Source organism: Dreissena polymorpha, chromosome 3, assembly GCF_020536995.1.
Source record: "Dreissena polymorpha isolate Duluth1 chromosome 3, UMN_Dpol_1.0, whole genome shotgun sequence".
Taxonomy (NCBI): domain Eukaryota; kingdom Metazoa; phylum Mollusca; class Bivalvia; order Myida; family Dreissenidae; genus Dreissena; species Dreissena polymorpha.
Genome location: NC_068357.1, coordinates 124,295,821 through 124,322,281, shown reverse-complemented (window position 1 = coordinate 124,322,281; position 26,461 = coordinate 124,295,821). Strand labels below are relative to the sequence as shown.

The 26,461-nt window shown below is 35.2% G+C and overlaps 1 protein-coding gene across 1 annotated transcript; it reads left to right on the top strand.

The window, feature by feature from the left end:
• The first annotated feature begins 21,458 nt into the window (after nucleotides 1–21,458).
• On the top strand, nucleotides 21,459–25,932 carry LOC127872567 (uncharacterized). Its single transcript, XM_052415892.1, has 3 exons — nucleotides 21,459–21,907; nucleotides 25,205–25,258; nucleotides 25,863–25,932. Exons 1-3 carry the CDS (start codon nucleotides 21,459–21,461, stop codon nucleotides 25,930–25,932), a joined length of 573 nt encoding a protein of 190 aa, XP_052271852.1.
• Nucleotides 25,933–26,461: the final 529 nt, after the last annotated feature.

Genomic DNA, 26,461 nt, shown 5'->3' with positions numbered 1-26,461 from the left:
TTAAAATAATCGTTCTAGCTTAATAAGTTCACATCTATCAGTTGTATTTAACAATTCGTGGAATGTATAAACATAAGTTCTTTAAAATAACACCTCTTTTACTTGTTTTCCCTCATCGCACGGTATGAAGAACATTTACAAAGTGAAATTCGCCTATCCTAGCACGCTTGTTCGAGCGTGTTTGGTGTAACCTTAATACGTGCAAGCCCCTGTCCACCGTGAATTAATTTCAATTGACGTCAAAAATGCTTCAGTCGTAATTAATGTTAATGTGATGTACACACTTATGAAAATTATAAATTTAATTTTATTAATTTTCCAAACGAACTTCGAGTGCATGGAGTATACAATTGACTGTGGGCCTGGAAAGGACGCACTATAGAGGCAGCACGCGCCGTGTGCAATATACTATTCTTAATTTTTAGCTCCACTGGCCAGAGGCCAGCGGGGCTTATGTCATGGTCCTGTGTCCGTCGTGCGTGCGTCCGGGCGTGCGTCCGTCCGTGCGTTAACTTTTTCTTTAAACATCTTCTTCTCCTAATCTACTGGTCCAATTCTGATGAAATTTCTCAGGAATGTTCCTGGGGTGAACCTCTTCAAAATTTGTTCAAATTATGCTCCTGGGGTCAAATTTGGCCCTGCCATGGGGGTCGAAAATTTGCTTATATAAGGCCTATTTTGTGAAAACTTTAAAAATCTTCTCGTCCATAATCATTGGGCCTAGGGCTGCCAAATTTGGTATGTAGTGACATCTTATAGTCCTCTACCAAGTTTCTTCAAATAATGCCCCTGGGGTCAAATTTGACCCTGCCCCGGGGATAAAAAAAATGAAAATTTGCTTATATAAGGCGTATTTCGTGACAACTTTTAAAATCATCTTGTCCATAACCATTGGGCCTAGGGCTACCAAATTTAGTATGTAGTGACATCTTATAGACCTCTAACAAGTTTCCTCAAGTTATGCCCCTGGGATCAAATTTGACCCTGCCCCGGGGGTCAAAAAATTGAAAATTTGCTTATATAAGGCCTATTTTGTGAAAACTTTAAAACCTTCTTGTCCATAACCATTGGGCCTAGGGCTACCAAATTTGGTATGTAGTGACATCTTGTAGTCCTCCACCAAGTTTCGTCAAATTATGCCCCTGGGGTCAAATTTGACCATACCCCAGGGGTGTCAAACAATTGAAAATTTGGTTATATAAGGCCTATTTTGTGAAAACTTTAAAAATCTTCTTGTCCATCACCATTGGGCCTAGGGCTACCAAATTTGGTATGTAGTGACATCTTATAGTCCTCTACCAAGTTTCTCCAAATTATGCCCCTGGGGTCAAATTTGACCCTGCCCCGGGGGGTCAAAAAATTGAAAATTTGCTTATATGAGGCCTATTTTGTGAAAACTTTAGAAATTTTCTTGTCCATTTCCATATGGCATAGGGCTACCAAATTTGGTATGTAGTGACATCTTATAGTCCTCTACCAAGTTTCTTCAAATTATGCCCCTGGGGTCAAATTTGACCCTGCCCCGGGGGTCAATTGAAAATTTGCTTATATAAGGCCTGTTTTGTGCAAACTTTAAAAATCTTCTAGTCCATAACCGTATGGCATAGTGCTACCAAATTTGGTATGTAATAGCATCTTATAGACCTCTACCAAGTTTGTCCATATGAAGCCCCTGGGATCAAATTTGACCGTTCTCCAAAATTAAACATATGCTTATATTGGGCCCATTTTGTGCAAACTTTAAAAATCTTCTTGTCCATAACTATTCGGCCTATTTCTACCAAATTCGGTATGTAGTGACATCTTATAGGCCTCTACTTAGTTTGTTCAAATTATGGCCCTGGGGACAAATTTGACCCTGCCCCGGGGGTCACAAAAATGAACATATGCTTAAAGAAGGCCTTTTTTGTGCAAACTTTAAAAATCTTCTTGTTCATAATTATAGAGCATAGGGCTACTAAATTTGGTATGTAGTGATATATAATAGTCCTCTACCAAATTTGTTCATGACTCGCAGATGACCACCTATTGATTTTTAGGTCAATAGGTAAAAGGTCAAGGTCACGGTGACCCGAAATAGTAAAATGGTTTCCGGATGATTAATCAAGAACGCTTGATCATGAAACTTCATAGGTACATTGATCATGACTCGCAGATGACCCCTATTGATTTTCAGGTCACTAGGTCAAAGGTCATGGTCACGTTGACCCAAATTGTAAAATGGTTTCCGGATGTTAAATCAAGAACGCTTATGCCTAGGATCATGAAACTTCATAGGTACATTGATCATGATTCGCAGATGACCCCTATTGATTTTTAGGTCACAAGGTCAAAGATCAAGGTCACGGTGACCGGAAATAGTAAAATGGCTTCTGGATGATAACTCAAGATTGCTTATGCCTAGGATCATAAAACTTCATAGGTACATAGATCATGACTCGCACATGACCCCTATTGATTTTCAGGTCACTAGGTCAAAGGTCAAGGTCACGGTGACTCAACTTAGATAAATGGTTTCCGGATGATAACTCAAGAAGGCTTACACCTAGGATCATGAAACTAAATAGGTACATTGATCATGACTCGCAGATGACCCCTATTGACGTTCAGGTCACTAGGTCAAAAGTCAAGGTCACGGTGACTTTACACAGTAAAATGGTTTCCGAATGATAACTCAAGAAAGCTTATACGCCTAGGTTCATGAAACTGCATAGGTACATTCATAATGACTCCCAGATGACCCCTATTGATTTTTAGGTCACTTGGTCAAAGGTCAAGGTCACAGTGCCAAATAACGTATTCACACAATGGCTGCCACTACAACTGACAGCCCATATGAGGGGCATGCATGTTTTACAAACAGTCCTGTTATATTTTGAGATGATTGTTTACAAAGAAAGATGCTACTATTGTATTTGTTATAAGTGTGTGAAAGGCTCTTAAGAAGGAACCAGAGATCATAAAACCTTTACAAAACACTAACAGGATTTTACAGGTTTGTAGCTGACGACTTTATAAATAATTGTGATAAAAGGAAAAATTGCTCAAGATGAGAAATTTCTCCTTTTATCACAATTATTTCTTCCCTACCTGATCATTTCCTTCAGATTTCATTACAATTTAATTGTCGTCTGCAACTTCTTTCAAATTGGGAATGTCCAAAATGTGTCGTTTGGTAAAGGGTTAAGGCATTTTGATTCATATGGGTCTTGTGAATCTGTTTCAAATCAAATGCGTAGATTTGATCTTCAGCATCTAAAAATATGTGAAATAGAAAGAACGACAATATCTTTTGAAGAGATAAATGTACCTACGTCATAAGCAAAGGACCTGTGCAACAATTCCCAGGCTTTTTAGTATGTTTAGTTAACACGGTAGTAACTTTTTCCATATATAAAAATGCTCACCCTTCCAACTTTAAGCGCCCAGTGGGACGAGGGATAGAAAGATAAAGTCACATGCTTGAGTACATTTCAACCCATGCACATTGCACGTTTTTTCGCATAGAAAACAGTGGAGCGATACAGGGCCATGATGGCCCTCTTGTTAAATTATAATTAAATATAATCTTAATGATAAATAATCGAGAAGTGTAGTAGCAAAAATGTTTATTTTCTTTTGATCACTAAATTAAATATTTATGCAATTAAATTGAGAACATTTTTCTGATATGCCGTGTTTGGGTTCGGTTCTTTTTATCCCCACACTTTTAAAAGCGTGGGGATATTGTGGTTATCTCCGCCGTCTGTCCGTTTGACCTGGCCGATATATCCTTTTACACTATAAGCACTTCAGCCTTGAAACTCACACACATGGTAGCTATGAGCATATGTGCGACGGTGCACTATTTGGAATTTTGATATGACCGCTGGGTCAAAAGTTATTAGGGTAAAATGAGGACATGTTCACTCATTTTACTAACAACATGCGACGCACATGATACTAATTTTTAACCCAGGGGTCAAATCAAAATTCCAAATATTGCACCGTCGCACCTATGCTCATAGCTACCATGTGTGTAAGTTTCAAGGTTCTAGTAATAATAGTGTAGGAGGAGATAGTGGCAGATGGGGGTTGGGGTGGGGCAGGGTCAGAGATTTTGGCCCCATTACCAACCCTGGGGCGCCCCGTCCACATATACAACGCCCACCTTTTTCTTTACATAACGTCTTCATTTATTCACCAATTTACTTCAAATTAATACTGAACATTTCTTATGACAACACGGTCTATCTCGACCATCCATGTCAACATTTACCATCCCAGGGCCATAAATAAAGGTAAAGGCAGCTTGGTTCCCGTCCTCTTTCAAATTTATCGAGAGGTACTACTTCCCCGTACCCCCAAATTTTTTTTCGTTCACAAGTTTTTTTTCGTACCCTTATTTCCCCGTACACTCAAATTTTTTTTCGTACCCAAAATTGTTTCGTACCCAAATTGTTGTCGTGTCGTCTGTCCGCCCGTCCGTTTGCCCTAGCCACTATCTCTTCCCACACTATAAGCACTAGAACCTTGAAACTTAAACACATGGTAGCTATGAGCATATGTGTCACATTGCAATATTTGGAATTTTGATCTGACCCCTGAATCAAAAGTTATGGGGGTTTGGATGGGGTCGGGTCAGATATTTTCACTCATTTTTGTTTAAAGTTATTTTAGATTTACTTTTTATTTCTACACCGATTTACTTCAAATTGATACTGAACATCTCTAATGACAATATGTTCAATTTCAACAATTCATGGCCCCATTACGAACCCTGGGGCGCCCCGTCCACATAGACCACGCCCACCCAAAATTTCACCAATTGACTTCATATTAATACTGAACATCTCTTATGACACGTTCTATCTCGACCATCCATGTCCACATTACCCTCCCTAGGGCCCCGCCCACATAGGCCACACCCACCCAAAATTGCCTTTTACTATTACTTCTTCATTTTTACACCGATTTACTTCTAATTGATACCGAACTTCTCTTATATGCATGGCCCATTACCAACCCTGGGGCGCCCCGTCCACATAGATCACGCCCACCCAAAATTTTGTTTTAACATAACTTCTTCATTTATTCACCAATTGACTTCAAATTAATACTGAACATCTCTTATGACAACACGGTCTATCTCGACCATCCATGTCCACATGACCCACCCCGGGGCCCCACCATTAAAGGCCTTGTCCACCCAAAATTGCCTTTTAATATAACGTCTATGCGGCGTTGGGATACGCGTCTGCCTCTGCCGCTTCATTTCTAGTTCTGCTTGTGTTGCGATTAGTTTTACATCACTAATTGTGTTCTTTTGTCGATCAGAAATCATGTTAGCAATATGTGTTTCCTCGTCCTAACATATTTTTAACCCAGCTTTTTATGTAAAAGATTTTTTTTAATCAGGTCTCTGCTCAATTTAGGATCAAGTTCATACTTCTGATTTATAGCATAGTAAATTATCGGTAGTAATGCTTCATTATATCAACATAATTTATCACAATAAACATATTCCTTCTAGACTAGTTCTCTCGACCACTAGATACCATCTGTCAAAGCAATCCTACTTATTAATTCGGTTTGAGTGTTTTATCCAACAATTTTGCTCTGTATCTTGTGTAAAGAATATCAAAAGAATGGACTTCCTACCGGTGGTTTATTCAGACTTTTTATCACAAAATATGATGCTATGTACATTATATATATACACGTTTGTTTTTATGTTTTTTTCTGGATTTAGGAAGGAAATGTTCGATATCAATGTTTTGAATTGACCACATTCAATTGTACAATAGCGACATCATAAGTCAATGATAGTAGATTAAATATTATTTCTACACATGGACATCAAACTAAGATGTGCGGCTTAAACCAATACATGGACTGGACTGTACACTATTGTTTACGTTTATTACCCGGAAATTCAGGAAATTAAGGTTCTATCATCACCAAATTAAAGCTAGAATAAAGGCGAATTTATTAGAAACATTTTGCTTATTGGTGTTTCCTGTTTTCAGGTTGAAATAAAAATAAGTGTATTTCTTATCTAATGTAAACTTATTTTTATTTTAATGATGCATAAATAATATATGAACTACTTAAAAATAATGTATAAATTTTGTGCCACTAAGCTGTATTCTTTTCTGTAATAATTTATTATAAAAAGTGTATTCTAGCAACCAATCATAAAGGTAATAGTAAATAGACTCGATAGAAGACGGTACTTTCACAACCATTATAATATTGGCTGACAATACTCTGAAATTCGGCATGATGAGCTATTTCGATTCATAAAGAAAACAATTGAGGTGATGATTAATCATAAGGCAATTATATTCTGTTGTATTAATGGAGCTCACACGACCTAGTGAATATATGGATCGAAAAGGCTAATATTTTAATCTGGAAATACACACAAAATTAGCATAAAATAATTTCAGATTTCTTATATGTTATCGTCAAGTAGACATTTCTTAAATCATATTTTATCGCGTTATACGAATCATCGGAGGCATGTGGAGTAGGATATGCTGTCTTGGGTGAATAAAGCGTATATTGTGCTTGCTTACATCTTCACTACTTGTGAAAACTGATATGTTTAGTTACCTACTTTTTAAAAGTTAACACGTGTAGTCATTAAAAACATAAAAACGGTAACATAATTTGAATGCTTGACCTAATTATTTATTAATATATTACTTTCAATGAGAATAATATGACTATATATTTTACTTTTTTTATCAATATTTATTGGCGGGTACATGGCCTAAAATCGAAACAGGATATGACTGTTCCGGAATTGTAAATTAATAAAACGGGGAGAAACCGGAAAAAAAACATACAACGATAATAGGGTCTTTGAGAATACCAGATACCAAGATCAGTTTTACCGTGCTATCTATAAAACTACACTAGTTTGTTATAATATAGTTAAATATTTTTTACCAAAGGTACTATAAAGACGTGTGTATTTTGCATAATGACGAGTGTAAATACATTGCTGTTGTTTCAGCCATCTAAACACTGTTTAACCATGCTATTAATTGACAAAAATGTATGTGCCTTCACAATATTCCCGCAATTTAAATACGATGCAGCCGTAAAATAAAAGCCGTGTTTTGTATTAAACACATATTTATTTCAAGAGATACATTACACATGACAAATGGCAAAAGATTGCCTCCTAAATTGTATGGGAAGCGGACAACGACGAGCGAGTCAGTAAGTTAGTTTTATTTGTGTATACATGTCAAGCATTTTACAGTTCAATATAATCAATGCATTACAATTTCGTAACATGTTAAGTACAAATACAAATACTACGATATAGCTAACATTGTTACTTCAAGTGTAAATGGTGCCTTTTATCACAGATCTAACTAATATAAGGACATGATGTATACACAGGATAACCCGTAAAGCCTAGACATATAAACATGAATAAGCTTATTTCCAACGGGTTCCCTGGATTTTGTTGAACAGGTCTTATAAGTGACTATAAATATATAGTTTGTTTCAGTTCTTAAGATAAAAACGACATGATCTTTAAACTATTTCCATTACATATTAAAAAAGTGAGACTTTCAAACGTTGACATGATAATACACAGACTCATACAAATTAGCATAAAAATAAGCAATTTCATAAAATAAAACAAATCTAAAAGTAAAAATACATTAAATTCTCGCCTTCCTTCATTTCATTTAATAGATGTTTCTTAACAAGTTTCTTAAAAGTAAATTTCGATTTGATGGACTTTATATTATCAGGTAATGAATTCCATTCCTTAATACCATTGTAGTTAAATGAACAACTAGTAAAGCCATAAATTTGAGGTACATAAAAATTTAATCTTGATCTATTCCCATAATGATAGACATCTGTACATTTGACAAAATTGTCTTTCATAAAGCTCGGGCATTTATTGTAGAAAATCTTATGGATATGGTTAAGTCGAAGTTGCTTGTATCTTTTCTCAATGTTCAATAAACCAAGATCTTCAAAATTCGATACACCAAGTGATGTTCGACTCTGGGAATTGTTAATAAAACGAACCATTTTATTTTGGACTATTTGTAGCTTGTGCTTGAGCTGTTTCGTGAGCCCACAATACCACGAAGAGGATGCATAATCTGAATGGCATTGTATTAAAGAATTACATAAACTTATGCTAAGACTTTTATTTAAGAAAGCACTTTGTCCTTATAAAAATTTTAGTCTAGAGTCAACCTTCTTGACGATATTATTTACAATAGAAGTACCAGAAAAATCAGCATTCAAAATCTAACCAAGATATTTTACATGCGTCTTAGATTTTATAACATGATCATTACATTGTACAGTCCACTCTCGTTATCTCGACATCGGATATCTCGATATTCTCGATATGTCGAAGTAAGCTCAATGTCCCAACTTTTTTCCTTCTTTATCTATGTAAGTAAACATCGCATATCTCGATTATCGTTATGTCGAATTATTCGATATGTCGATATAAAATTTTGTCCCGAGTCCCGATTTTACATGTATTTACTGTGGTTTATCTCGAAGTGCGAATAACTGTCCCAGTGTCGGCAAAAGGTGCGAAATTTTTTCTTTGATCACCGTCCCGCTTAGCCCGGCTGCTCCCGATACTTTGCGGTAGGAAATTGATGTATCATCGATTGCATCAATGATCACACGTGTGTAATGTCGTTAGCCATCAACACTTGAGTAAGGCCTGTCACTTTAACTGCAATTAATACACAGCCTGCCGAAAGGCCAAAATAGTAATTGTTTTTACAAACAACATTCCAAAATGCATTGAGTTATATTTTTGCGTATATAAAACGTTATAAAGATAATAACGATGATAAAGACAAGACTCAAAATGGTTTTTCATTTGTATTTGATCCTGTAATCTATTGCACTTTGCATTTCAAACAACAAAATGTACATGTACAGTTCAGTATTCCGGAACGTGATTTACGCATGTTCAGATGGAAAACCCTCGTCTTGATTGGAGGTCAATTGCATCATCACTTTAAATAGCAACATAACCAGATGTTTACTCGACAGTCTATAAAAATTCTAACCGCATGTTTTCATACAATTCTGTAATACTTAAAACGTCATTTTAAGCATTAAAAAAGCAAAATTAATCGTGCCTCGTAAAATGCATATACATGTATATTAGGAAGAGAGTATTATGCCTCATGTTGACGGCTTTGTTAGACCGCTTAGCAGGTAATTATATGTTAAAAACAATCGTTTGAAAACGCCTAATCGGATATCTCGAACTCTCGTTATCTCGATATTTTTTCATGTTCCCGCCGACTTCGAGATAAAGAGAGTGGACTGTATTTTAAAATTGTCCACCTTAGTGCGTTTACGTTTCGAACCAAAAAGGGATAGCCTAACACTAATCTAACCATAACCCAGGGTTATCTCCTCTTTACCAGGCCTCGCTCATTGTTGATGTCCGCTTCCCAAATTGTATGAGTGTATTATTGCCTATGAATCTGGCCTGTCGAAACATCTGTCTGTTAATTCTTCTACTGCTGTCGATAAATTTAGAAGTCTACAGAGCGTTCCGTGTGTTCGTATCTACGTCGACGAAAATATTTCCGGAGAAATAAGTCAAAGCGTTAAAATGAGAATAAACAAAGTATTTCCGTGATATTCCTTGATATAATTTGTATGTGCTTTCACAATATTCTCGCAATTTAAATATGCTGCATCTTTTATATAATAGGCATGTTTTGTAATAAACGCATATTTATGCAACGAGATACACTAAACATACTATTGAGAAAAGATTTAAAGTCATTTGAACGTGAGTGCTTTATTGCCAATTTATCTGGCCTGTCGAAATGTGCTTTCGTTGAATTCCAGAGTTTTCGGAGCTTGAATTGGCGATACCAAGTTTGCTCAAGGCGAATATGAAATCCAAAATACACACAACTCTATGAAGCGATTTGTTTGAAATGTAATGATATAAATTTGTTATTAACATAAGCACTCATTTTTTTCCTACTGAAGCAATAACACGCTTATACATATGTTGGCTGTCAGCATACAAGGGTCTACACCAAGGCCACAGTAGAAAGCCGATATCCAATCTTAGAGTACCTAACATTTTAGAGATGTGCGGGTCAAATAAACAAGTGTAAAATTAAGCATGCCTGACAGGTAATAGCACATATCTATATTAATAATTTATATCCGTCCCAAAAGTGCTGAGCAATCACCTTTGAGCTGAGCGATTGTAAATATTTTATTTATTTTTCGATGGTTTATCTAATTAAGAAATATTTAACCCCACTGAGGTTATGGCCGCTTGGCTGGTCACTATAATGTCATTGGGACCAAAGTGGAGTTTACTATTTCTTATATTATACCGAAGAGTGTCCCCTGTACCATTGTACAGTGTTGTATGATTGTTCATGGTTTAGAACCTCAACATATGGATTTAATCTCACAAGTATGTAGCCCTGCAGAACATCCGAAATTTCTTTTAAATATGCCCTCAACATTTAGACTGCATTCTTAAATGCACAATGTGTGCTTTTAAAATCTGTATTGTCTAAAATTTGCGAATCTTGCAGCAGACGTCATTGTGGTTTACTAACTGTAACAGCAAATACTACGCTGTACTATAAAACGCTCCCACACAGTGCAAATTTAGTGGTGTGTAACCCCGAACGGTCAATTTACAAAAAAATAGTGACAGGTCCATATACTCTATCGCATTTTAAAGACTGAAATCGGTCATATAGATACAGAAGGACGAATATCTCATAGGTGTAATATTACAATATATATCACTGGTTTTTAAACTCCCGATGAACACACATCATTTTCAAATGGATGTAAATATAAGAGTTATAGTCATAATTGTACTTGCTGCTTATATCTTCTGGTTCTTAATTACATTCAACACATACTTTTGACAACACACATTACTATGCAGATACATAAAACATAAATTTATCACCATACAAAACAACATCACAAAAATGTTCAACCAAGTTCTTACTAAAATGACAACCGTTCACGAAGAACATAGCGATGTTAATATTTTAAAGTATACATATACATTGCGGTCGTTTAACTATCTTCCAAGATGGATTATACTGAAATAGGGAGCTTAATGATCATAAAGCTATTATCCTTAACAAAGCATGTACAGTTCATTTTCATAATAGTGCACAATAATCATATAGTATTTTAACCACTTATAAGACGCAGCACATGCCGGACGTGCCAGTTAGCGGCATTGTTTGTACCATGTAAACGCAACGACATCTCGTCGTAATCTAACGCCCCTTCATAATCTCCTTTCATTTCATAGCAGTTCCCCAACGAGTTCAGTGCAGGCTCTATGTGATACAGGTTGATTTGATTTCTCATAACACAGATATAAGACTCCAAGACTCTTAATGCATGGTGCTGATGATCAAGTTCACCGGGTCCTCCATACGTGAGATACTGTAGATAGTGCAGGAACGGACGAGCATCCACCTCAGCACAGTCATTCCACATTTTTTGAATGCGTGTTCTCTGTGTCACTCCTTCTGCAGTAGTATTGCGATTCATTTCAAACAACAATATAAAAGGAGCGTAGTATATTTCTTGCCGATATTAGCAAACATCTCGATATCGTGGGTTCCTGATATAGTTACACATCCGCATACAGCATTGACCCTGCTGTGAAACCTCCTCTCAACATCCCCCAACACTCTGACTGCCGCGTGAATATGTCCACTACAGTACAATATAGAAGCCAACTTTAAATGACTAGAAACTACATCCGAGTTTAAGGAATATAGGACACGCCTTAGGCTTTCACTGCCTAGAACGATTCGTAGTCGCAAACAGTTAGATATTTGAATATAAATTTTTAACAAAAGAAGACGTTTAATAAGTCTTAAAGGAATTGTTTTCAATCTTGCATTGGTGGGGTATTCAACACAAGTGCGTAATTTATATTGTATTTCTTTTTCGAAAGTTGTATAGGAACTGTGTACAAGCTTTTTTGTTTCTTGTGTAAAACCATTCAGAAACGTGTCCAAGCAGTCTTACTTCAGCAATAAGCTGATACTGATTTGTAAGCATACACGCCCAAGTTCTCGAGTTTTTTTCCAATTCTCAATATATCACACGCTTTTAACCGACTTCCTATGTTATCTATACTCATGCAAAATATATCTCGTAATTGTTCCTTATCACGGAGTCTACGTACACAAGCAAGTGTCTTTGCTGCACCTTAGAGAGCTTCCCTCGAACAAGCTCACTCCTGTTATTATATACTGTGGGAGCCTTTCCAATCGAAGGCTGTTCTTTAATACGTGTAAACAAAGCCAAAGTAGAAACATAAGATTATGTTCGCACCACAGACAAGGTTGTGTTCTTTCTATGGTGAAAAACATAATAGTTTTACAATGATAGCTCGTTATAGAGTCTCCAACAATTTTAGAAAACAAGGATTTATTTTATTAGTTTGAACATAATGTAACATTTTATTTGTGTCAGATTTAAGCTAAACATCAGCATTCGTTCAATCAGGTTCGGGCCAGTCGCCATTCTTCGCGCTTGTAATCACTGTCTGGATGACCGGAAGGTACAAGGAAACACGGCGCTACCCGTGCAGCCTCCAGCAGCTGAGCAGGCGGCCAGTGTCTACCTCTACATCTGTCTACCCAGTGTTGTATTTCAGGAAGGGGTTTTCGAACGATATGTGCTTCTACTATATCCCAGTTAGGTATATTACTCACAGAAGGTCCATCTTTTGTTAACTCTTCGCAATCTCTATGATCATACGCTATATCCTGTTTAGATCGTTTAGCACTCATTAGTACCTCTCCAGAATCTGTCTTCGCGTATCTGTCATTCCACATCGAAGCACACCCACTTCACATCACACCACACAAAGATATAACCGGCTCAGGTGTTTCGGTGCTGATAACTTGTAGCAAGTACTGTTGAGGAGGTGTGATGTCGTCTTGGAGCATCAGAAAGCTCCACACCCAGGCCACCCAATCTCCCCATACCCTCATGATATTCATATCACAGTAGCTGTATATGTAATCAGTATCAGGCTGCAGACCAGGAATGGTGGCCCCTTCCGATTGACTCCCAAAATGGAAACATTTTACATTAAAGCCCAACAATTTAGGTGATAAGTCGTGTATGCATTCTCTCTCCAAGAACGTTTCTCTCCGCTCCATAACAGTATCCTTACTGGCCCCAACGTCATTAAGTACTTTCGACGTCACGATAGACATGGCTGTTAACAGCTCTGGATTCTAGAGATACGAATATAATTTCACTTTTGATTAGTGGTTATTTGTATTTATCATTATCATGTCTGCTCTTTGGCTGCAAACGAATATGGATTTATGTTTATACGATTCAGACCGTACAAAACTAGAACGTATAAATATCAAAGCATAAATAGATGATGATAGAGAATGTATTAAAGTGTTCCGCTTGTGTATCAATAACGTACCAAATAAAATATTGGGTACACTTTGTGTTTTTTCTTAGAAATTACTGAACGATCAGCGTGGATGAGATTGGTACTTATCAACAGTTTGGTGTTCCGATAGAAGAAAGTAGTGGGCATTACCTAATTATCGGATCAACGAACCGTTCCTTATTATAGCAATTCTATACACTTAACGCTGTATCATTCTTATTTTAACACAATCTGGTAAACACTGTCCTTTATATCTATATAACGCTCAACGTCCACGAAAACTTCGTTAAGGATTTCGTAAAATAAAGTTAACACCTTAACAATCAGTGTTCCTTATAGCAATAGCCTAAATTTCAACGCTAGATGTGGTATGATTACATAGCTTTCTGTGGATACAAAATGCTCGTTTTTATTTATTTGTGGCTACAATTAATTCCCGCGAATATATCTATTCATACGACACACGAACACCATTTTAGTGTTAATGTGTCGTATGAATAGATATACAAAACAATAATAAAAACGAGCATTTTGTATCTACAAACATCAATTTTACCAGACCACATCCGACGTTGTAATTTCGTCGATTGCCATAATGAACACTGATTGTTAATTGGTTAAGTTTATTTTACGAACAATTGTACGAAATTTTAGTAATGTTACTTTAAGCTTTTTTTCTACTCTAGGCTCAAGTGGCGAAACAAAATCATAACATTTCAAAATTACATCAAAGGTATTGGTAAGTACACAGCAAATAATGTTCTGTCGCAAATTTAAGTATATTTTACAAACGTAGATATCTTTCTGATATCTGATGACATATACTGATGATTGCAACCATTCGTGCAAACAAAAAAAGCACAAACCCTGTTCTTGGACCCTAATTCCCAAGGCGAGGCAGACATTTTCCTTTGGACTTTTCCAAGTTTTTCTTACAGCAAGTTCTTCTTCTAACTTGTGCAAGCTGAACGTATCAAGAAATAAGAATTATTGCCTAGCGATCAGAGATACACTTACGGTGTTTAGATTGTTTTTTTAATATGTCACATACGACAACAAAATACAGAGACATATTGTGCAGAGCAAAATATTGTCACTTCTCAGCTTACATGGTATATAGAACAATGACTCGCATTTGCATTATGGAAAATATCAAAATATTCTTTTTTGCGTTTTAAATTTTTTATATTTACTCATACATATGTGTTGACGAGTTCGAAAAAAGTTTATAGTAAATTATTTTGGTGGATGCTCACTTCTGTTCCTATCGCTTTAAGATATGAAACTACTTTTTCTCGCGATTTGTAATGACGTTCCGTTTTTTATAGACTTTCCATACAATTCTAACTCATATAACTAGTCATACTGCTTTTAAACTTTATTGTTGCGGACTATTTCGCGTGCTGGAACGCGAAAGATAACAAACAATTTTGAAATTTTGATATAACTACGCAAGCTTTGATTCAGTTAATGTTATCTGTTTTGGCTATTGCTTTTAAAAATTAACCTTAATATTTTCATTGTTTCACCAACGATTTGTGTAAAAATTCTTCTATGATAAATAGAATACCGTATTAGTGTGATTGTGTACTAGAATTGTTCCGTCTCCTCTTTAAATATTTCTTTTACTTGTCGGATAAATTCAAGTAGTTGAATACATTGTGTTTGTCTTTCAAAAATATAAATTTAAAAAAAATCCTACATTTATCATCCACGTATTGATGAAGGGTGTTTTGTAGATTGCGTTCAAGTGTTACAATTCAGACCCAAGCCTGAACAATAGATGAGAGTCGTGAGTGTTCTCCTTAATACGAAAGATTTTCGCCGTCTGTTCTATTTATAATCTGATGTCTTCAAGTGCACGAAAGTGTTGTCTAGAGCAAAATCATTACTAAACAATAGCATCATTTGACTCTGTACTTAAAACTTAAATATTGTTCTCTTTATAATTTCACTTTTGATCAGTGGTTATTATTTTGTATATGTCATTATCAAATTGCTTGGTACACATTCGACATATTATTATTAGTTTTATTATATGACTGATACATACGTGTATGTCATTTGTTTGAATGAAAATAACTTTTGATATATGTTTTTTTATAACAATTTACTAGTTATCTTATTTGAACGAAACCCCCAGTCTGTGTTATACATTAAACCAAGTACATTCCTTGTTTTGTACATTAAATATTTTTAAGTTTTAGAAGTAAAATATGTTAAGTCGGTAAACATGAACACGAGAACTGATACATTAATAAAGTTCAACCTTCCCTCCGTCAGTGCGCCTGTCCTGTGGCTTGTGCATCCGCCAGTCTGAAACGCTGCCTGTCTGTCAGTCCGTATGTCTTGTATATCTGCCTAAATGTCAGTCAGTCTGTCTGTTCGGTCGCCCGAATGATCGCCTGCCCGCCTTTTAGAGACCACTCGCCCGCCCGCTCGCACGATGCCCGCCAGACCGCCCGCCGGTCCGCTCGACTGCCTGTCTTTATTCCGTCAGTTGTTTATGTATATACGTGTGTATCGTAACTGTCTTACTAGGGATTTTGGTATTGTCGACAATCTGTGTTTGTCGGTCGGTCGGGTGCTCTTTCCATTCTTACGTTAGTCGTTACGTTAGTCATTTCGTCTGTATGTCTACCTTTATGTCCCTGTCTGCCTGATACTGTTTTATGTAACCATAATGTTCAGTTTAAACTATATAAAAGACGTAAGTGATATACCTTAATGTTTGTTTCAAATTTTTTATCCCTCCCAACCCCCCCCCCCCCTCAAATGTTGCTCGACCGTTTTGATGTAGCAAACGCAATGTACTATTTTCTTACTCGAATAGTGTGCCTTGAATGTTTCTTGAGAACTCAAAGTAAGATAATGGACATATTCTTTACAATCGGAAAAACAGTTCAATAGCGAATTTATATACATTTTAATAAAATTACAAGCTCATCAATTGCGTATTTGGTTCAATCTACGTTATGTGCATTCTCCTAAGCTGTAAACGAATAGTCTTTTATACTTATTTTATCCCTACTCTGAAAAACTTACATGAATAAATATCATATTTTAAAGAATAGTTGGCTGTACATTGATTCAGCATTCAAGTGTTCTGCTTGTGTATCAATAATCTAACAAAGAAAATCTTTGGTATAGTTTAATTTAGTTATTCTAGTAATACCTGACCTATAAGCTTTGTTTATTGTGTCAATTCGTAGTGAGTATTAAACACTTGTTTGCACAAAAAAATAATTGTTTAAGCAATATTATACGCCGTACGCTTTACCATTCTTTTTCTAACACAATCTAATCATCTTTGTCTTATCAAATATAATACGCTGTTTCTGTCTACGTTTCACAATAATACCACAGTTATTGATAGGTACATAGCGAATAATGTTATTATAACCGCAAATTAAAAGCAGATTTAACAAACGTATATATCTTCCTCAATCGAGATATTATAAAGGTTCTTCACTTCCGGTTTTATTTGCACTACATTATAGGAACAACTCAAATATCATATATTGTGTTATCACGTATTAGAGCGCATGCATTTTACTTAACTACTTACTAACAATTTATTCAAACCTACGGAACTGTTTTAAATGTATTGGCTTCCATCAATTGTTGCAGGATAATCAATTGTTATTTCATTTATCTAAGATTTTTTTTAATCTATTATACATATTCATCATTGCATCGATTCGTGTAAAAAACAAGCACATACCTTCTATTTTATCCTTATTCCCCTGGAGATGCAGACATTTTACCTTGGATATTCCTACGTGTTGCTTACAGTTACATGCACTTCGTCAATCTTCACATATCAAGAAATCATATTTTTTGTAGTGATATCAGAGATAAAATAACGTTGTTAAAGAGTTTTAAAAAAAGTCACAATACGAAAATGACGTAAGGAACAATATTGTTCATAACAATATATTTTCAATTTTACGCTTACAGTTTATGTAGCACAATGGCTGGCATATGAATAATGAACAATATATATATATATATATATATATATATATATATATATATATATATATATATATATATATATATATATATATTGATGTATGATATATGATGATGATGAGGATGAGGATGATGATGATGATGATGATGATGATGATGATTAAAATGGTGATGATGATGGTGATGATGATAATGATGATTATGGTGGTGGTGGTGGGGATGATGATGATGACCGAGTGACCATAACGGTAGACGAATGTATGTAATAAATTGTAATTTTTTAAATGTAGTATCAAAATATTTTTTGTAGCGATTTAACAGCTTTAATGAAATAAAGTTGCTGATTTATAAGACCATTCTAATGTGTTTTTATGATTCACAGCGCTGGCGTGTTCGGGATGTCCAAAGCAAGAAGCAACCGTTTTGACAATGGGAAAAGTGTAATGCATATCAAAATAAAGAGAAAAGGCAATCATTACTTTGTGTTGTTACTTATGTGTGAAAAATATACAAAATTGGTTAATGTTCACAGTAAACATTATTCAGTACAATATTCCGCATATGCTGGTGCAGATTTATACACACTTTGTGTAAGGAAACATTTGCTAAAGTTTGCACTACTACTTCGAATAAGATGTTATCGACTTACATTTTGTTCTGTTCAATTGTTGAGTTTGTAAAATTCATGAGGAATAAAACACATAATACAATTTGATTCAGCTTAGTGTTTTAAATATTTGTATTTCCCTGTGTACAAATATATCTTATAGTTAAAGATCGCTAAATTACTGATATTAACTTTTTGATTCATTGCGTTATATCTTTTGTCATGTCTTATGATTATTACATTTGATAGTGTACATTATTTCCTATGCATTTTCTTTTTTGTTAAAAAAATCTTGAAGCTTGTATTTCATAGATGACAACAACATGTAAACATGTACACATGAATCTAATTAGTTGGTATATTGTTCAATCCAACTAATTAAAATAAACTCTCTGCCTTGAACAATCAACAATTAAATTGTTAATATACGATTTTCCCAAAAAAGGTTTTCTTTGAAGCATTTCTTTGACGGACAAAATGAGTCTAACTTGTGTTTTCAGGTCAAGATGCGTACCGTTTGTATAATTACAGAAAGAAACATTCAATGAAGACGAAACGGACATTATTGCAAACAATCATGTGATATATTTGCAAAGTGTTTCTCGCTTACTTTCCATGTACAATATGTTTGTAATTAAATGTATGGCGTGTCCAACGTTGCAAAATTCAATGTTTCCATTTGTATGTGGTATATTTGTATATATATGTTGTATATTTCCATTTTTGTGTGGTATAAGTGCATATATATGTTGTATAAATTCATATATATATGGTAAAATCCGATATATGTATTGCATAACAAATATATATACATATTTATGTTCGATATTTTCATATATACATGTATGTTCTAAAAGTTCACATATGTATGCAATATTTTGATATATATATATGTGGCATAATTCTGATATTTGTGTTGTATAATTATCAAAATATGTGTGTGTTATAAACTTTTATATTTGTATGCAATAATTCCATATGTTTTTTGTAAAGTATTCATATATATGTTCTATAATTTGCATCGTGGGAAATATTTTGAACAGGCGTGACTGAAAAGCGCAGATGGCTAAATCCCGCGTAATGGGAAGGAAAATGACTCATAAATATTAAAGCTGAAATACATGTAACAATAATATTGAATGAGTTATTTATTTAGCTTATAAGTACATTTCTGTTGTATCTATTGGAAAATATTCAAAATAAAACATATATGAGGTCCTTTCTGTTTATAGAAAACCATGTCCTTGGAAAGGGGCACTTCCCGCTATTCAATCATACCGATTTGATAAAAATGAGTTCATTTGACGGAATCACAATCGTCGTTGTGGATGTTGAATCTATGTGGTCTTTCACTTGTGATCAACGGAAGTAACCACTGGCGAGGATCGTCAAGCAGATCTTGAAATCGGTAGGGCAAACTCTGTGCAGGACAGATAGCTAAGTATTGCTTCTAAGTGTATCCTTGTTTATAAATTCATATGGCGTGTCAAGCGTTGCAAAATTCAACGTTTCGCTACTTATGTGGTATATTTGAATATGTATGTTCTTTATTTCCATTTTTGTGTGGTATAGTTGCATATATATGTTGTATAAATTCATATATATATAGTAAAATCCGATATATGTATTGCATAACAAATATATGTTTTATAATTTCTTATTTATGTTCGATATTTCATATATATGTTCTAAAGGTTCATATATGTATGCACTATTTTGTTATATATGTGTTATAATTCTGATATTTGTTTGGTATAATTTTAAAATATTTGTGTTCTAAACTTTCATATGTGTGTGCAATAATTCATATGTTTGTTGCAAAATTTTCATATATATGTCCTTCAATTTGCATCATGGGAAATATTTTTAACGGGTATGACTAAAAAGCGGATATGGCTTTTTCAAGCGTTTAGTGCGCCTATGTGTCTTCTTCACGAGTGAACCGTAACGATGGGTTCTATTTTTCACATTAAACAGGCGTCCATTATTCCAGTAGCAGGCTTATTCGGCCTAGGCCTAATACCCGGTCTATTCGGCTTCAACCTTATTCGGACCAAAATCAACGGGGCTTATTAGACCCTATTTTTAATTTAATATGTTCTTTTAACTTAAACCCCTTATCGTTTACTCCGGCTCGAAGGCGCTCACATGATAAACACTTTTTTAGGAAATTCTACCAACTGAACTGATCGCACCAATTCCGATCGATTATCGTTAAGTTTACTAAACCATATACCGCCAGAAGATATATTAAAATCGTTCTAAAATTGTTAATAACTTAAATATTCGTACAATTTAATCTGTTAAATTTCCTGAAAAAAACCTTCCCCTCCGAGGCAAACATAAATATCTTTAAAGAATAGAGCCACGATATTGATGATGATGCTCTCGCTGCTGCTAATGATGATGATTGTTATGCTCTATATTAAATTAATGATCAAATGATAAATAATAATGATAAAATAGAATTAATAATTCTGACAGTTTTCATTTAAACACTTATATTAGATCTTATTTTTCCTTGAACAAAATAATGCTAAATAAGCATTTTGTAATAGAATAATAGTAATAATAAAAATCAGTACCTGCCCGTTCCGATTTGTGTATTATCACATTCCGCTGATGTCAAGAGTGAAATCGAAAGTGAGTTTATATGGTTGTCTGTGATTTCCGATGACGTAGCGAATTGCTGTTACTTCTAAATAGGCTGTCATATGTTATATCCCTTAATAAAAGTAAACGTAGTTGTTGTAGAACTGTAGAAGGAGAAGAAGAAGAAGAAGAAGAAGAACAAGAAGGAACATAAACAGAAGAAGAAAGTAATTGAAGTAATATAATATAAGTAGCATCATCATCAGCATTAGCAGCAGCAAAAGAAGTAACTGTAATACATGTAGCAGTAAAATTAGAAGAAGAAGTTATAGTATTAGTAGAGGGAGAAGAAGAAGCGGCAGCAGCAGAAGAATCAGAGGAAGTATTCGCAGTAAAAGTAGAAGCATCAGGAGCAGTATTGGTTGTAATTTTAGCGAAAGTACATGTAGCAGCATTAAAAGTAGCATCATTTTTAGTATAAATAGTAGGCAGCCCCTTCAACTCCAAACAATCACAGCAACCATCGACACCATTCTCATAGTCGGAGCCATTCAGGCGAGCGGTGTCATCGTCCTCACTCACGCGATCGGAGCAGTAGGGAGCGTAACGTCGCAGGAGGGACAGACACGAGTCGTATGACAGGAGAGGTAGACACGAGTCGTTTGGCAGGAGTCGTATGACAGGAGGGACAGACAAGAGTCGTATGACAGGAGGGACAGACACGAGTCGTATGGCCGGAGGGGCAGACACGAGTCGTATGGCAGGAGGGGCAGACACGAGTCGTTTGACAGGAGGAACAGGCACGGTTCGTATGGCAGGAGGGGCACCACTAGTCGTATGACAGGAGGGACAGACACGAGTCGTATGGCAGTACGGGCAGACACGAGTCGTATGACAGGAGGCGCAGACACGAGTCGTATGGCAGGAGGGGCAGACACGAGTCGTATGACAGGAGGGACAGACACGAGTCGTATGGCAGGAGAGACAGACACGAGACGTATGACAGGAGGGACAGACACGAATCGTATGACAGGATGGACAGACACGAGTCGTATGACAGGAGGGACAGACACGAGTCATATGACAGGAGGGGCAGAAACGAGTCGTTTGTCGTTTGACAGGAGGGACAGACACGATTCGTATGACAGGAGGGGCAGACACAAGTCGTATGACAGGAGGGACAGACACAAGTCGTATGACAGGAGGGACAGACACGAGTCGTATGACAGGGATCGTCACCGGAGTAGGTCACGTGAGCGGGAATCCTATGATAGGCACCACAGCGGGTGGGTCACCTGATCGAAAACGGGAATAGACGACATCGTCACGGGAGACATTCGCGAATATAATAATAACAAGCTTTAATGTCACAGAGCAGTTATTACACACTTTTTAAATCACACGATGTCGACTAATCGATTGGCGCCTTTTATGGGTATATGGATGGTCAAATGGTCATGTAAGACATTTGTGAAGTAAAAAGCATATCGCATAGACTCGTTTATAGGGAAACATGTCAGGTAACATCGCGATCTAAATTGAAAAAGGTAGCCCTGGAAATTTTCTTCAAAGAATCTTATACAGCATAATGTTTCACTGGACACTCGACAGAATTCAAAGAGATGAAATTTTAAGCACAACTTAAGTTAGATTTTCCTTGGAAAATGTTGTACATTTACTAATTGTCAATTTGAAATCAATTGTTCGGTTGGCTTAATGTACGGAATATATATAAGATAAAATGGTGTTTTTGATGTATGGTTCTTTTTAATGAAGACTTAATGGATGTTAAATTGACCTTGTTTTATAGATGTGTACGTATAGATTTGTTACTGAAAGACACGGTGTGTATATATTGGTTTAACAACAATTTTGGGATAACTATTGTGTTTAATACACTGGGGTCTAAACGATCACTTTTACGGTATTTTAATACAAAACAAACTTTTGCCACATTTTATGTTGCAATACTGTTAAGACTTATGTACAGTTCAGGTAGAAAATTGTATTGTGTTTTTGCATTTTGCAAGTATTAAATGTTTCAATTAGACAAACATGTCGTTGATGTTTGCTTTAAATTCAGTCATTGCTGTGTTATCCTTCAAACAAATCATGTCAACGTTCTAAACAGAGCAAATTATATTTTGATCTTAAGTAGTAAATAAGTTGCCCATATAACAGAAGTCGACAGAGAGAAGGAATATACGAAACATCTTAATTTATATCTGATGTACCACAGATGAAACGATTTACAAGAGAACATTAAGGTCTCATTGCCCACTGTGCACTGGTCTAATTCACACAAGTATATCTTTGAAGATTACCCGTGCATAAGTAGTTAATTTGTCCTATTTTTGGTCAACATCAACTTTTTATTCGAAAAAATCTGCCCGTAGATGCAGTCGTGAATACGCAGCGGGACCTGTGAATAAACTCTAAAATACATACATATTTATTCTTTGGGATTTTCAAAAATGGATCACATAAAATCAGTGAAAATTAACGTCCAACGAGTACTTATGATTTTACAGCTTGTATAGCGTGCTCAGAGCGATCTTACGGCGCTTTATCGAGGACATCGGACTAACGTAGAGAACTTTTGTTAACATGTCCATACTATCACCTTAAGGGAGTTCTTGGCTTAATAAATTATATATATATATATATATATATATATAAATAGATATAAATACACACACACACACACACATATATATATATATATATATATATATATATATATATATATATATATATATATATATATAATTAATTAATTAAGCCAAGAACTCCCTTAAGGTGATAGTATGGACATGTTAACAAAAGTTCTATATATATATATTGATGGTGATTATGCAATTTTTAACGGTAAATTTTAATTTCTTGGCTTAATAAATTATATATATATATATATATATATATATATATATATATATAAATAGATATAAATACACACACACACACACATATATATATATATATATATATATATATATATATATATATATATATATATATATATATATATATATATATATATATATATATAATTAATTAATTAAGCCAAGAACTCCCTTAAGGTGATAGTATGGACATGTTAACAAAAGTTCTATATATATATATTGATGGTGATAATGCAATTTTTAACGGTAAATTTTAATATGACAAAAGTGATTACTTTGATGATGATTATGTTGATGATGATGTTGATTATCATGATGATGATGACGCAACGAGGACGACGACGATGATGATGTTGATGATGATGATTATGTTGTTGTTCATGATGATGATGATCAAGAAGAAGAAGATGATGATAATGCTGATAATGACGTTGATGATGACGACGACGACGACGATTATGATGATGATAATGATGATGATATATCCAACATGTGTTTTGGATATCCAAACTCTTTAAGGTGCCGTGGCGTAGTGGATATGTTGTCCGCTTAACGAGTCAGGGATTATAAGTTCGAATCTCGACAGTGAGCATAATGTTGATCTTCTCCAAAGATACCAATTACTGGTTCTATGAAACGGACTCGAGAGTTTTTCAAATAAACCTTAGGCTTTCGATGCAATCGAGGTGAAATAAATAGGCTAAAACTAACTAAGGTACTTTCAAACTATTTTGCTTATTGCGTAATTACTACATACATAAACTCTGATAGTTTGTTTTATTACATTTTATATAAATTGGAAATACCTTATTAAATTCAAGCTAAAATTCAAATGTCTTCACCTTTTGGGTTCATATGAGTAATTCTGTGATTAATTTCGAACAAAAGTTTTGTATTTAAAGAGAAAAAGTAGTTTTTTAAATTAAACATATATGTATTCTTTATTACGTGTTGATAACTGTTGTACGGGACAATACGAAATGTTCCTGTCGAAACGATTACGTCAAAAGCCAGGTATGCATGGAAATATGTTACAGCATCAACCAAGAAATTTCCGATAGGTGACATTCATTGACCTGTGGAGGAAATTCACGCTACAACACGACTCTTCGCTGAACAATCGCTACAGCATCCATGGACCGAAGCCGATTTTTTTTTGTGCTGCGATTGGGTTTTGGGTGAGCGTGTGACTTATGTGTCCTTTGTTGCAGGTGAGATATAAAGAGAATAACAGGTTACTGCCTGATCGTTTTGTAATATATCAGGCGAGGCTTAGAATAAAATAACGGCGAGGCTTAGAATAAAATAACGGCGAGGCTTGCCGAGCCGTTATTTTATTCGTGCCACGCCTGATATATTACAAAACGATCAGGCAGTAACCTGTTTTTCTGTTTATCATACCACTGACACCACTCACCCCGCTTTTCAAGATATAATGAAAACTAATCGCTACGCCCAGGAGCCGCCGCATTCGTTTATCGCGTATGAATCTTTCTAAACATAGCATTGTTCCTCAACACGAAAAGTAGCGCCATTACATGTAATTGAATAACGCTGTTTCTTTCTCTTTCTTCTTTAATTCTGCAACAAAACTTCAAGCAGCAATACTTTATTAAACAGAATAAAAGCATATGTTATGCATTTTAAATGCAAAACTTGATAACCGTTGCAACATGTCAGGCCAGTGAAGTCGCTCACGTCTTCGCAGTGTGTCAGCACGTGTAAAGAATTGAAGTAAGTTTTTATTAGAATTTGGAATATATACTGAGCGTTTTGTTTACTGTGGTAGTTGTGCGTAGATATTGAGGTTCTGCACGTTAAGTACAGCTCCAAAAAACATGCCATTTATTGGATTTTGGCCAGGAAAATGTGCTTGTGAAACTGCCGGGTGGGTGGGGAGAGAAAATGTTCATCTCCATCTACATGCGTCGGCGCAATCACACTTAATTATTACGCTCATTTCGGAAGTGTTGACAGAAGTGCATGTAACAGATGGAGTTGCAGTAAAACATGTTGCCAAAAGGTTTGAACATCTTTTTTGTGTTTGTTCAGAAATTTCACTGTAATTGATTATCGACTGTAGTCTGTACGTTTTTGTGTCCTCTTATTTGCATGATTTCGGTGGGTGCGATATTGGAATCCCTTAGTTTTTGAACAAGGTGTTTTCTAGCAGAATGATTTCTACTTATGTTGTTGTTTTTTTAAAAACCGGCCTCGATTGCCATAGTTTTCAACATTTTGGGAAAAAAAATCAAAAAAAGTTTCTGCCGTGAATAAACAGTGATTAAATTTACCTTTTCCTTTGTGTTATTTTTAGTTTGTTCTGCTTTGCTTTCAGACAGTCACCTGTAAGGGAAAATTCTGGACCACTGCTCCGGAAGATAGAGTATGGGTACTTTGGTCTTTGAAGTTTGCGCTTAAAGCTTCCCACGATGCTACGCAATGTGACAGGCTCGTATTCATAACCATCATTCTTGCGAATGGAGAGCAGATATATGCAGCAAGATATTCATCTAGACGGTCGACTGATAAATTGTGGATTGCAATCGTTTCGCCTTTCTTGGCAAGATATTTTTTAAATCGACTTACATCTGCCAGTGTTTTCGGGATGGTGTTTTTGTTCGGCTTCAATTAATTTTTTACATCTTAGGTTGTTATTTCTATGGCGTCTGATATATTTTCACTGTTCTCAGTTTTTGATTTTGTTTCAGTAAGGGATTCTAAATGACTTTTATTTGAATTGACATTTGCATTCGTGCTTTCATCAAATGGTTCATTAAAAACTCAGATTTATTCCAAACTGATTGGCAAAGTTTTCCTAAGATCGACATAACACCTTCTTCCATTAAACCGTCCCAAACAATGTCATCTTACCTCCATCCACAAAGTCTGACATGGTAATGTTTATTTATTGTATTAAATATGTTTTTTTATGTT